Below are 13,445 nucleotides of genomic sequence, written 5' to 3' on the forward strand. Positions count from 1 at the left end.
TCTTTCTTTCTCTCTCTCTCTTTCTCTCTCCCCTCTTGCGGCACACCTGACCATGTTCCACGGCACACTAGTGTGCCGCGGCACACTGGTTGAAAAACACTGCTCTATTGCATTAGAATGCAGAATGGATTAAAAATACAGGAAGGCAGATTTCTACTAAATGTTGGAAAACTTCCCAACAAATTTAACAGTGGAATTAATTATCAGAAATGTATTGGTCTACCCATCACTGGATGGATAGAGCAGGAGAGCCCAACTTTGGCCACTTTAAGATTCGTGGATTAACTCTGAGAATTCCCAGAGAGCCTGGCTGGTGAATTCTGGGAATTGAAGTCCACAAGTCTTAAAGTTGCCAAGGAGGAACACCTCTTTCAAAAGGCTTTGGCAGCTGCTTCTTTGCCATATTGGGATGTTTCTGGTTCCCCCAAATTGGATTCATATCCTTCACAGGCAGAAAGCATAACCGGATCAGCATGTTTGCTTCTTCTCATTGACTACGTCTCTATAAATATAGCCTTATTTATATGGATGGCATACATAGCTTACACGTACGTCTGTTAATGCACTTTATAAAGTTATCCTCATGTCATGCCACCATTGGACGTCACGGAGTGCCTCCTGCTTAAATTATATGTGTGAAAGGTTGAATAATCCAATCCAGCTTATTTTTAGCCAAGCTGTTTTGCAACTGTTGACGAGGAGGGCATGGCCAGAATTTTCTATTGCTGAATATAAATATACATAGATAGTCATCGGGATGCTGAAACCTGTCATTACGTGTTCAGGGTTTGGAAGGTTGGTGACTTGACCATAATGGAATATCTGTCCCCCTTAATTAATTAATCAATCAATCAATCAATCAATCAATCAATTAATTAAATTTATATGCTGCCTAAGTCGGCAAGGACTCTGGGTGGTTTACAAGGAGCTAGGATAGAAAATTCAGAGAAAGGATAATGAAAAATAGAAGGAAAAGGAAAAAGGAAAAGGAAAGAGAGAGAAAGAGAAAGAAAGAGGAGGAGGAAGAAAGAGAGATAATGAAAACGTAAGAAAAAGAAAAAGAAAGGAAAAGGAAAGAAAGAGAAAGAAAGAGAAAAAAAAGAAAGTAAAAGAGGAAGGATAGATTAGGTAAGTAAATAGGTGGATGGATGGATGGATGTTTCCCATTTTTAATCTCCTATGCTTTCCTTAAAGCATAAGTACTTGTAAGATGGGAGGAAATCAAATGAATGGGCTGAAAGAGGAGAATTTTCATTAGCTAACAGTGGAGATATACCGTATTTCCCCGATAGTAAGACCCCCCTGATTGTAAGACATATGGGGGGTCTCAGGGGGGTCGGCTAATATAAGCCATACCCCGAAAGTAAGACATATGTCTTACTTTCAGGGAAACACGGTACTAAAAGCGAGGGAGGCGTCCGCTACTCCCGCCGCCGCCTTTGCTCTCCCTGCCGCGCCTGGGGCTGCCTGCCTGCCTGCTGCCGTAGCCGGGCTGGGCACGGGGCATCCTCGGCGTTGGGCAGTAGCGGGAGGAGCCGCAGCCTCTGGAGCCGGCCAGCCGGGCGCCCCCAGGACGTGCATTGCGGACCGGCCCCGCCACGGCACAGGAGGGATGGAGGCCAGGCCCGACGGGCAGCCGCGCCTGCCGCGCAACGCCTCCTAACGCCGCCCGCCCGGAGGAGAAGAGGCCTCGCCCGGGCCGAAGCCCGAAGACGAGCTGGCCCCGGTGCCCGGGACAATATAACACATACCCCCAAAGTAAGACACAGTGGGGCTTTTGGGGGTAAAAAGATAGTAAGACACTGCCTTACTATCGGGGAAACACGGTAGTACTTTTTAAGCCAGTGGTCACCAACTGGGGTTCCGTGGACCACTGGTGGTCTGTGAGAAAACTTTTTGCATTTTTATATTCCACTAGATACTATTTATGTTTTTTTAAAAAAATCTATTAGTAGTCCACAGGATTTACAATTGTAAATTTAGTGGTCCTTGTTTGAGGCATGCTAACCATTATAGATGTTTGTATGGGTGCATAAGAGAGTTATGTGTGAGACCAGTTCTCATACTTCACCAGTTCTCATACTTCACAGGATTTTTCGCACTCCGGGGCTTCAAGAAAGCTCTGGAAAGCGAAACGGCCTTTCTCAAACCATGTGTGCATGAGTTCTCCAATATGGCTCTGCATGCCACCTATGCATGCCATAGATCCACCATCACTGATCTATCCTCTTCGTTGCTTTGTACAATCTGTTTACCATTATCCGCTAAGAATGAAAACGGCATGCTGTGAATCTGCAAGATAGAGCCAGCCTCTATCACATTGAAAGAGCGTGCAGGCCATGGAGAAACTCAGGAACGAACGTATGTGTACTGCTCAAAAAATAAATAAATAAAGGGGACACTTAATGAACTCAATCTGTATAGTCTGGAGGACAGAAGGGAAAGGGGGGACAAGATCGAAACATTTAAATATGTTAAAGGGTTAAATAAGGTCCAGGAGGGAAGTGTTTTTAATAGGAAAGTGAACACAAGAACAAGGGGACACAATCTGAAGTTAGTTGGGGGGAAAATCAGAAGCAACGTGAGAAAATATTATTTTACTGAAAGAGTAGTAGATCCTTGGAACAAACTTCCAGCAGACGTGGTAGATAAATCCACAGTAACTGAATTTAAACATGCCTGGGATAAACATATATCCATCCTAAGATAAAATACAGAAAATAGTATAAGGGCAGACTTGATGGATCGTGAGGTCTTTTTCTGCCGTCAGTCTTCTATGTTTCTAAAAACACAATATAACTCCAAGTAAATCAAACTTCCGTGAAATCAAACTGTCCACACTGATTGACCATCAATTTCACATGCTGTTGTGCACATTCAACTTTGTACAGAACAAACTATTCAATGAGAATATTTCATTCATTCAGATCTAGGCTGTGTTATTTGAGCGTTCCCTTTAATTTTTTTTGAGCAGTATATATGAAGCTCTGTACCTTGAATGGCAATTTCTGCAAGGATGATAAACTACCGTTGCACTTATAATGGAGATATCTTGCCAATGGCTCCGGTTCGCCCATGGGATTTTAATGTACGTCTTTTCAATAATAGAACCAGAATCAATCAGTGTCAAAGCAATTCTTCTTTTCTCTCCTTACGTTTTCCAGGGTGGGTGGGTGACGGGAATGGATAAAATGAAAGTAATAGCTTTTTTTTCCAGAGTTACTGAAAATAAAGGTTCACAGTAATTGCTGCCCTGTTCAGAAATACGGTATATTTCGAAAATGCATTTTAACCTTTTTTTCTTTTCCTTCTCGTTTTGTGTCTCAGCCTCAGCGCAATGGTATTTCTCCACGCATGTTCAAAGCTTTTGTAAGCAAAGGGCACCCTGAGTTTTCCTCCAGTCGGCAACAAGATGCACTAGAATTTTTCCAGCACCTTATCAACCTGATAGAGGTGAGCAAAGGTTAATGTCTTTTTTTCACATGAGCAAACTAGCAAAATATAATATCAACCCATTGTGCACAAACATTTAGACGTTTTATTTATAGAGAAATGTGGTACCGACTGTCAGGTTTCTGGTCAAGGACATCTGTGAATTTCAATTCTTCTAGAAGTGCAAACTCACATATAGGATCCACTGAAAGAAATTTCAAGAACTTGGTGCTGGTAGATACCTTGCTTTATTATAGGTAAGAAGGAAGACTAATGTCTCTAAATCAGTGTTTCCCAACCTTGGCAACTTGAAGATATCTGGACTTCAACTCCCAGTTCCTTCCTTCCTTCCTTCCTTCCTTCCTTCCTTCCCTCCCAACCTCCCTACCTCCCTCCCATCTATCTACTTACATAAATACAAGAGAGTAGCATACTAGTCCCTCCCTCCCTCCCTCCCTCCCTCCCATCTATCTACTTACATAAATACAAGAGACTAGCATACTAGTCCCTTCCTTCCTTCCTTCCTTCCCAACCTCCCTCCCTCCCATCTATCTACTTACATAAATACAAGAGACTAGTATACTAGTCCCTTCCTTCCTTCCTTCCCTCCCTCCCATCTATCTACTTACATAAATACAAGAGACTAGCATACTAGTCCCTTCCTTCCTTCCTTCCTTCCTTCCTTCCTTCCTTCCTTCCTCCCTCCCTCCTTCCTTCCTTCCTCCCTTCCTCCCTCTCTCCGTCCTATCTACTTATATGCAAGAGACCAGCATGCTTCAGAACACATAAACCAGACATAATCCTCAATTTAAAGCCATTCATTTTTAAAGGGAGGTCACTGTGTTCTGGCAGATCACTCGAACTGTTAGCAACCTTCTGGTAATGTGACAGTGGCATCATGGTTTTGGTCGGTGTTGGTCTTTGAGTGCCACCATCTTAAAAAAAAAATCGGCGAATTTTTCGATCTTTGCATGGCTTCTCGGTTTGAAAAAGAGCCCTCCCACCCACGCCTGGCTTCATACGGACCTTATTTCTTCACCCAAAGCACAGCTGATCAGTTCCTCAGTTTTGTTTTCTCTGCAATCTCTCTGTATTGTAGTTATATATTATAGTTAAAATGTGTTTAGGCTTGATGTATTTGCAGATTATGACAAAGACAACTGCCCTGAGTCCCAGGAGAAGGGTGGCATAGAAATCAAATAAATAAATAATAAATAAACTGGTAAGAAAGATTATGTACTTGGTAATATTTGGATTGTTATTTTGATTTATTATGTGTATGACTTTAGACTGTTTATAGGAATATGTTACCTCTCAAAGTAAATTTCAATTCAAATTAGTGTATTTGTGTGTGGCTGAGTAGTTATTCACAACTAATAGAATAGAATAGAATAGAATAGAATAGAATAGAATTCTTTATTGGCCAAGTGTGATTGGACACACAAGGAATTTGTCTTGGTGCATATGCTCTCAGTGTACATAAAAGAAAAGATACATTTGTTGAGAATCATGAGGTACAACACTTAATTATTGCCATAGGAGTCAAACAAGCAATGAAGAAACAATCAATATCCTTAAAATCTTAAGGAAATCATGGCTACTCGAGAGATTTTATCCAACGGTGCGTCACACCTAGACTCCGGCAACCTACTGAAAGCGCAAATGAAACATCAGCGTGGAGGGTACTCCCGTACATACAAGGGGTATCCGAAACAGCCGCACGCATACTGGCACCCCACGGGGTCAAAGTAGCGCACAAGCCAGATCAAACTTTGAGAAAATCAGTAATGCGCCCGAAGGAAACCTTAGTGAAGGAGGAGTCCTCCTCGGTAATTTACCGTATAAACTGCAATAATTGTGCACACCACTATGTGGGGGAAATGGCAAAAAGATTGAGAACTCGTATACACGAACACAAATTGGCGGTCCGACGTCATGAACAGCGTTCCCAGATTTGGACACACATGGAGGAGCAGGATCATGGCTTCGATTTCCAGGGAACTGAGATTCTGGCGCGAGATGAAACCAAGGGAGGTCGCCTCCTAAAGGAAGCCTGGTTCTCCAATGAAAATTCTTTAAATAGACATATTGATATGCCATCGGCATACCAGGCTTTAAGGCACCAGCAACGACTTAAAGGGGATAGGTCATTAGGATTGGATAAAGCCCCTAACAGAATTCCCCAGGCCGGGCATAGAAACCAGCTAAATGAGGGTAGAGCAACCCCCAACGGGAAGCAAGGGAACATACTGGAGCAACATGGAGGTAGAGGGGGAGGGGCACAATGCAGTGCCAACACAGGGGACAAGGGGGGATTAGAACAGTGCAGACCTAAGACGAGGGCATGGGCAAAAAAATTGCAAGAGCAGACATGTACCACTATAGAAAATAACAACGATAATGGGGGGGAAAAAGTAATACCAAACACCTCCGAAGTATTGCCTCATAACTCCACCTCCTCCCTTGGGGAGGGAAAGAGGCAACAGACACGAGTAAAAGCGGTAGATCCCCCGTTAGCCAGCATGAGCAAGCCCACAATTAGGCTTGCCGCAGAGGGGAGGGAAGGGTGTGGCCCTATGACGCGGGCAATGAGCAGACTGAATAATGCTTTATAAAGGTGATTGTCTCCCATGGCATTTTAATACTCTGACGAAGTTAGCAGCACGCTAACGAAAGCTAAGTGGTTTTATTAAAGTTTCTATGTTCCGGTGATCGAGATGGCTGCTGCCTCATCATTCACACACGTACCTGGAACTCACATTTTTAGGACTATTCTTAAAATCTTAAGGATACAATACAAAGTACAGTCATACAGTCATAAGTGGGAGGAAATGGGTGATAGGAATGATGAGAAAAAATTAGTAGTAATACTAGTGCAGGCTTAGTAAATAGTTTGACAGTGTTGAGGGGATTATTTGTTTAGCAGAGTGATGGTGTTCGGGGAAAAACTGTTGTTGTGTCTAGTTGTCTTGGTGTGCAGTGCTCTGTAGCGACGTTTTGAGGGTAGGAATTGAAACAGTTTGTGTCCAGGATGTGAGGGGTCAGTAAATATTTTCACGACTCTCTTTTTGACACGTGCAGTATACAGGTCCTCAATAGAAGGCAGGTTGGCAGCAATTGTTTTTTCTGCAGTTCTGATTCTCCTCTGAAGTCTGTGTTGGTCTTGTTGGGTTGCTGAGCCGAACCTGACAGTTATAGAGGTGCAGATGACAGACTCAATGATTCCTCTGTAGAACTGCATCATCAGTTAATAATCTCAATCTAAACATTTTTGTGTGTGCATAGAATTACTCTGTTCATACATTAACACCTTTTGTTGATAAATGATCCACAGACCCAGAATATACTCCATATCACATTAAGTATTCCCAACCCTTACTGATTTTACTGGCAGTTCTCTGCTGAAATCAATGAGCCTTCAAGTTATGAAACTTCCATTGGCTTGCATACACAATGATTTTTTGAAAAATGGAGCAGAGGGAACTTTCTTTACTGTTAAGTGCTGACTGATATCTTTGAAGCTCTTGTTCTCCCAGGGGAGACTATAAAGCTACAGTTTACTTCCCTGGTGCTTTGTGCAATATTTTTCCCCCTACGCACAAATCCTTAATCTAAGTATCTCCAGAGGAAGAGATGTATCTATTTCTAGAACCATGAAAGTGCAATTTGACAAGGCATTAAAGCTTTCCACAGCTTGAAGTCCCTTGAGGTGTCTCAAACAACAAATTCAAAATCCTCAGCTAGGATTTTGAGAGTTCCGGGTCGTAGAAATTGTGGGATTCATTACTTGGCTTAATTCTGATTTACTAAGGCTTGTGATGGTGGCATGGGAATTGTTTGGGTTTTACAATCTCTCTCCAAGCTGGTATATTATTTTCTTGGAAGCTCTAGCCATAAAAAGCTGCTTATATGACCTGGGATAATCAACATTTCCCCTGCCTGTAAGATCTGGGATAGTCAACAATCAAGTTTGTTGTCATGACTTATTTATTTAAAACATTTAAAACATTAAAAGAATTACACTGCCATACATCAAGAATATCATAGAAACCACAAATAGACTAAAACTCTGTAGAGATTCTCACTCATCCAGGTCATGGTTGTCACAAAGATGTTTTTTCAGGAGGCAACTGGACTTTCTTTGTTTTTTCTTGGAAGATACTTTGCTTCTGATAGTGGGGAATGGAAGGATTAATATTCCTTGCAGACAGCTGATTATTTGCATCTTTTAGAGGGTTGGCAAAGCTCTTGGAGGTTACATAAAAACACAAGAAGAGCCATGCTGAATCGGGCCAAAGCCCATTGAGTCCAGCATTCTGTGTCACACATTGGTACATCTGTGCCACCAATTATACATGGGGATCTTGGGCAGAAAGAGAAGGCAACACCCTCCCTTTCCTTTGACCGTCAACAAATGGTACTCAAGGGAAGCCTGCCAGCCTCAACCAACATAGAGGCGGCACTTGGACATCCGTTTCAATAACCATCGATACATTTGGCATCCATTAATCTGTCTAATCCTACCTTAAAGCTATCCAGGCTGACAGCTATCACGACCTCTTCTGGAAGTGAATTCCATAAAGAAATACAGGGGGTGGACAAAACAATGGAAACACTTGACTTTTGGGCATCATAATGTTTGAACATGTTTAAGTCAATCAAAACTTGACATATTTTAATGTTGTTTTTTAAATTCTGTTATTTGATATGTTTTTTTCAACTACCTTTTTTTAAAACAGAAATTTAAGGAAATTGGTTATAACCACCTGGAAATGGCAGACCTCTCAGACTTTCAAAGATACCAAATTGTTGGTGCTCAAATGGCAGGCACTAGTATAACAGAAAGTGCCCAAATGTTTGGCATTTCATTTTTTATGTTTAGCTCCAAAGAGAAATAACTCCTTTTCCTTTGCCGTTCAAAATCTGCCTTTCGTTATGTGTACTTTTCTCAATAAAGAGTTTGATTTTATCATAAAATAAAGGATTTTTGATGTGTTTGCTCCGAGGGCCGTGCACAGAACACTTGCTAGCACTGATGATGTTACCTAGTTATGGTAATGAGATGTTCTGCAAGAAAACAAGCAAGCTCAGAGAGCACCCAAAGACCCCTCAAACATATATGTAGCCATGCATTTCATAACCAACTCTGGGCAAACCCCAATCAAAATGCTTGCTTCCCTGTCACTTTTTTCTTTTTTGGTCTTTTCAGAGAAACCGAATTGGCTCGGAAAACCCCAGTGATGTCTTTCGGTTCTTGGTTGAAGAACGGACCCAGTGCTGCCAAACCAGGAAAGTACGGTACACAGAGAGGGTGGAATATCTCATGCAACTGCCCGTAGCGATGGAAGCTGCAATAAACAAAGGTAAAGTGAATGTATGAATTTATTTATTTATTTAGTTATTTGTTCTGTCTGGGTCACTCCGGAAGCCAATACCAACCCAAAAAGAGAAGCCAGACACACCGATAAAAGGCAAAGGCAGTTTATAAAATTCAAGAAAAAACACAGGTAACAGAAAATGTCCTTACAAACAGGAAAACGCTGTATCTTCAGATATATCCACGAAGGCAAAAGTCCATGCAGCAATACAGGATTCTTGCTGCCAATACGAGACTGTAGATAGCAGACCTACACCTCCCACGGGTCTTCCAAACTGCTGGGCCACAAGCCAGGAACAGAGATGCCCAGAACAAAGCAGGACACCGTAACTCCAATTGATAACACTCCACATGGCTTCAAGGGCTTGCCTGCCTTTTAAACCTTGCTAAGGAGGACCACACCCAAGCCCAGCTGTTCCTAATTCAGTGCTGATAATACTTCTTTAATTGATCCTTTCTCTGATCTGAACGTCTCTGTCGCATGTCAATGACGGCTTGTGCGTCATCACCTAATGACTCCAAGCTACTGGCTGGGGAGAGCCCCCCCCCCCGGGGCTCTCATGCTGTTCTCCTTCATCCCATTCCTGATTTTTCTCTCCCCCGTCCGACTGTTCAGCCCCCTCCTCTTCGCTGTCATCGTCCTCCGGGCATGGAGCCAGCAGAGACACAGCCGGTCCCTGAGCAGCCTCAGGCTGAACCACAACAGTTATTACTGTATTTTTCGGAGTATAAGATGCACCGGAGTATAAGACGCACCTTAGTTTTTTGGGAGGAAAATAGGGAAAAGAATCTGCTTACCAGATATTCATCTGGTTAGCATCTTTAGTCTGGTCAGCTGCAGCACATTATTTTATCCCCTGTTAAGGGATAAAAGAAAAAAACTTATTCGGAGAGAGTAACAACGAAAGAACTTGCAAGCTGCTAAGAGCTGGGAACATCATTAGCACCTAGTTAGGGCTGGAAAGAAACATTTGGAGCAAGTTAGACCAATGGGGAAAAAAATCTTGCAAAGACTTAGGGCTTAGAAAATATTCTTCACAAAGAATAACAATGAAAGAGCTTGCAAGCCATAAGAGCTGGAAACATTGTTAGCACATGGTTTGGGCTGGAAAGAAACATTCAGAGCAAGTAGAGAATGAAACACCCCCCCTACAAAGACAGGGTTTGGAAAACATTTTTTGCAGAGAGTAACAATGAAAGAGCTTGAAAGCCGGTAAGAGCTGGGAACATTGTTAGCACCTGATTAGGGTTGAAAAGAAACTTATTCGGAGCAAATTCAGAGTGGGCCCCAGGGGAAGAGCCTTCTCTGTGGTGGCCCCGGCCCTCTGGAACCAACTCCCCCCGGAGATTAGAACTGCCCCCACCCTCCCTGTCTTTCGTAAACTACTCAAGACTCACTTATACCGCCAGGCATGGGGGAGTTGAGACACCTTTCCCCCAGGCTTTTTTTAATACTTTGTTTTATGTTTGGTATGAATGTGCTGTTTGGTTTTTTTAAATAATGATAGGGTTTTATATGTTTTTTAATATTAGATTGGTTCCACTGCTATATTGTTTTTATGACTGTTGTGAGCCGCCCGAGTCTTCAGAGAGGGGTGGCATACAAATCTAATAAGTAAGTAAGTAAGTAAGTAAGTAAGTAAGTAAGTAAGTAAGTAAGTAAGTAAGTAAGTAAGTAAGTAAGTAAGTAAGTAAATATATAAATAAGAGCAATGAAAAAACCCTGCAAAGACTTAGGGCTCGGAAAACATTCTTCGCAGAGAGAAACAATGAAAGAGCCTACAAGGTAAGAGCTGGGAAGATCGTTATCAGCTAGTTATCAGCCTCTTTTAGGGAGGAAAAGGGTGCGTCTTATACTCTGAAAAATATGGTAATTAAATATATATGCTGCCCAACTCCCAAAGGATTCTGTCTTAACATTCAGATTACAATTCAGAGGTGTGTTCCTTGGAAGTCCCCATTCAGTCCCACGAGTGACCCCCATTATGAACAATCTGCTGTGGGATTCAGCGACAAAGTCAGACCTTGTCATTTCGCATGATCCATTCTTTGCATCAAAACGTGGTCAGGGGAGCCATTTCTCATGTTCATTTGCCATCAAGTGAGCCCATCCACGACTTTCTCAACAGATGGATGGTGCTTATTCCATATCACTTGTTCTTCCAATTAGATGAATTGATTGCTTATGAGCTGAAGAGAAGAGAAGCAGAAACAGCAAGGAGGCCCCCACCAGAGGTGGTCCGGGCAAGGATACCTTTCAGTGCTTGTCTCCAAGCCTTTACGGAACCGGAAAATGTAGACGACTTCTGGAGCAGTGCCCTTCAAGCCAAGTCTGCTGGCGTCAAGTGAGTATGTGTCAGGCACAAAAGATCAGGTCCTACTGATTGATTAGAAACATAGAAGATTGACGGCAGAAAAAAAGACGTCATGGTCCATCTAGTCTGTCCTTATACTACTTCCTTTTATTTTATCTTAGGATGGATATATGTTTATCCCAGGCATGTTTAAATTCAGTTACTGTGGATTTACCAACCACGTCTGCTGGAAGTTTGTTCCAAGCATCTACTACTCTTTTAGTAAAATAATATTTTCTCACGTTGCTTCTGATCTTTCCCCCAATTAACCTCAGATTGTGGCCCCTTGTTCTTGTGTTCACTTTCCTGTTAAAAACATTTCCCTCCTTAACCTTTTTTAACCCTTTAACATATTTAAATGTTTTGATCATGTCCCCCTTTTCCTTTCTGTCCTCCAGACTATACAGATTGAGTTCATGAAATCTTTCCTGATACGTTTTATGCTTAAGACCTTCCACCATTTTTGTAGCCCATCTTTGGACCCATTCAATTTTATCAATCTCTTTTTGTAGGTGAGGTCTCCAGAACTGAACACAGTCTTCCAAATGGGGTCTCCCCAGCGCTCTGTACAGCAGGATCACAATCTCCCTCTTCCTGCTTGTTTGATTGATTTAATTGATTGATTATTTCTTTCTTTATTTGTTTGTTTGTCTTACTTGTATGCCGCCCAAATCCCGAAGGACTCTGGGTGGCTTCCAGCAAGGAAAAAAATAAATAAAAACAATTTAAAATACTTAATGAAAAACCCTAACAACACATACGTAAAGGTCACTTTCACTCATGGCCGGATCTAAGCAATATTTCATTCAGTCAACGAGATTTCATTCAATCAATTCAACTGATTTATTGGTAATCACGCCCATGCGTGGGAATATTCCTAAGAGGTCAGTAAGGGGCGTGCATAAGTGCAATAGCGTGTCTACCGTCCTCTGCACTACTGTCCCCTGTCCCCTCCTACTAGTATCATGTATATAAACATTGTTATATTTTTGTACACTACCGCATACTATTTTGTATACTACTACCTTTGTGTACTAATACTTTACTAAACAAACAAACATACCTGGTTGGCTGTGATAGAAAAGTATAGTGGAAGAGATGGATATGATCTAATAAGAGTAGTTCAGCTGTTCTGTTAAAAAGATGAAATTTCTGATCTTGAGTTTTGGATCTTTTAATTTTATTTTTTTAATTTCATATGGAATTGCTTTACACTTCCAGAACGTCTCGCTTTGCTTCCTTCCCCGAATACCTGGTGGTTCAGATAAAGAAGTTTACTTTTGGCCTTGACTGGATCCCAAAGAAGCTTGGTATGTACTTTGATGGCTGCCTTCCATATTGAATTGCCTTGTTTATCCACTCCAGGGCTGTCCCATAGGTGCTTTTTCAGGAGGCAACTGGACTTCCTTGTTTTTTTCTCCCCTTTTGAAGACATTGCACTTCTCATCTGTTGTGGTTAGCTCTGGCCCAGCTCCTGCCCCAAGGACTGTGGATGTGGGGGAGACATCCACATGCCGCAAACCTGTTTTGCTCCCGGTGGAATCTGATGATGAAGGCTCCTCTGACCAAGAAGACATGAGTGACAGGGAGGAGGAGAGTGTGGCAGACAGCTCAGAAGGAGATCAATTATCTAGCTCCTCCTTGGATTCGGAACAAGAGTTAATGATACAGCCACACACACGGAGAGCGATGCATAGGCAGCAACAACTGAGAGATTATTATCAAAGAAAATGAGGCCACCTTGGTTGGGTGGGGCTGTGGTAATTAGTGAGGCTGCTATAAAGAGCAGCCTGTGGGTTTTGCCATTGTGGAGGATTATCTGATCCTTGTGTTTCGTGCCTGCCTTGCTGACTTCTACCTTTGGGTGCTGATTTTTCCCTGCTTTGAAACTAAACCAGAGCCAAGTGTGTTTCACTTTGTGAAAGAAGAAGGACTGTGAATTGCCTCACAGCTGCAAGCTAAGTATCTCAGAACTGATAAGGGACTTGTACAAATTACCAGGTTGTTTGGAGATGAGTGCTCTTTGCTATACAAAAAGAGGGCTTAGTTTATTTGAATTTTCGGTATAAAGAACATTGTTTTGAATTATCAAACGTGTGTGTGTCTGAAATTTGTACCTGTGAATTTTCGGGAGGATTCTACCAGAGAGCCCAACAGAACATCATCCAAGAAGCTTCTTCAACTCTGACAGGAGAGTGAGGAATGGAAGGATTTATACTCCTTGCAGATGGCTGGTCGTTTGCATCCTTTTAGAGCAGAGGTGTCAAACTCATGTCATCCCG

At 42.2% G+C, this 13,445-nt stretch overlaps 1 protein-coding gene across 1 annotated transcript in view; it reads left to right on the forward strand.

The window, feature by feature from the left end:
* USP13 (ubiquitin specific peptidase 13) overlaps nt 1–13,445 on the forward strand; it is a 106,631-nt gene that overhangs the window by 76,979 nt on the left and 16,207 nt on the right. The window contains exons 11-14 of the mRNA XM_070753674.1: nt 3,328–3,453; nt 8,642–8,795; nt 10,980–11,154; nt 12,385–12,473. Coding sequence (XP_070609775.1) covers nt 3,328–3,453; nt 8,642–8,795; nt 10,980–11,154; nt 12,385–12,473 — 544 coding nt within the window. The remainder of the gene's footprint in view (nt 1–3,327; nt 3,454–8,641; nt 8,796–10,979; nt 11,155–12,384; nt 12,474–13,445) is intronic.

Source organism: Erythrolamprus reginae, chromosome 5 (assembly GCF_031021105.1).
Source record: "Erythrolamprus reginae isolate rEryReg1 chromosome 5, rEryReg1.hap1, whole genome shotgun sequence".
NCBI classification, from domain to species: Eukaryota; Metazoa; Chordata; class Lepidosauria; order Squamata; family Dipsadidae; genus Erythrolamprus; species Erythrolamprus reginae.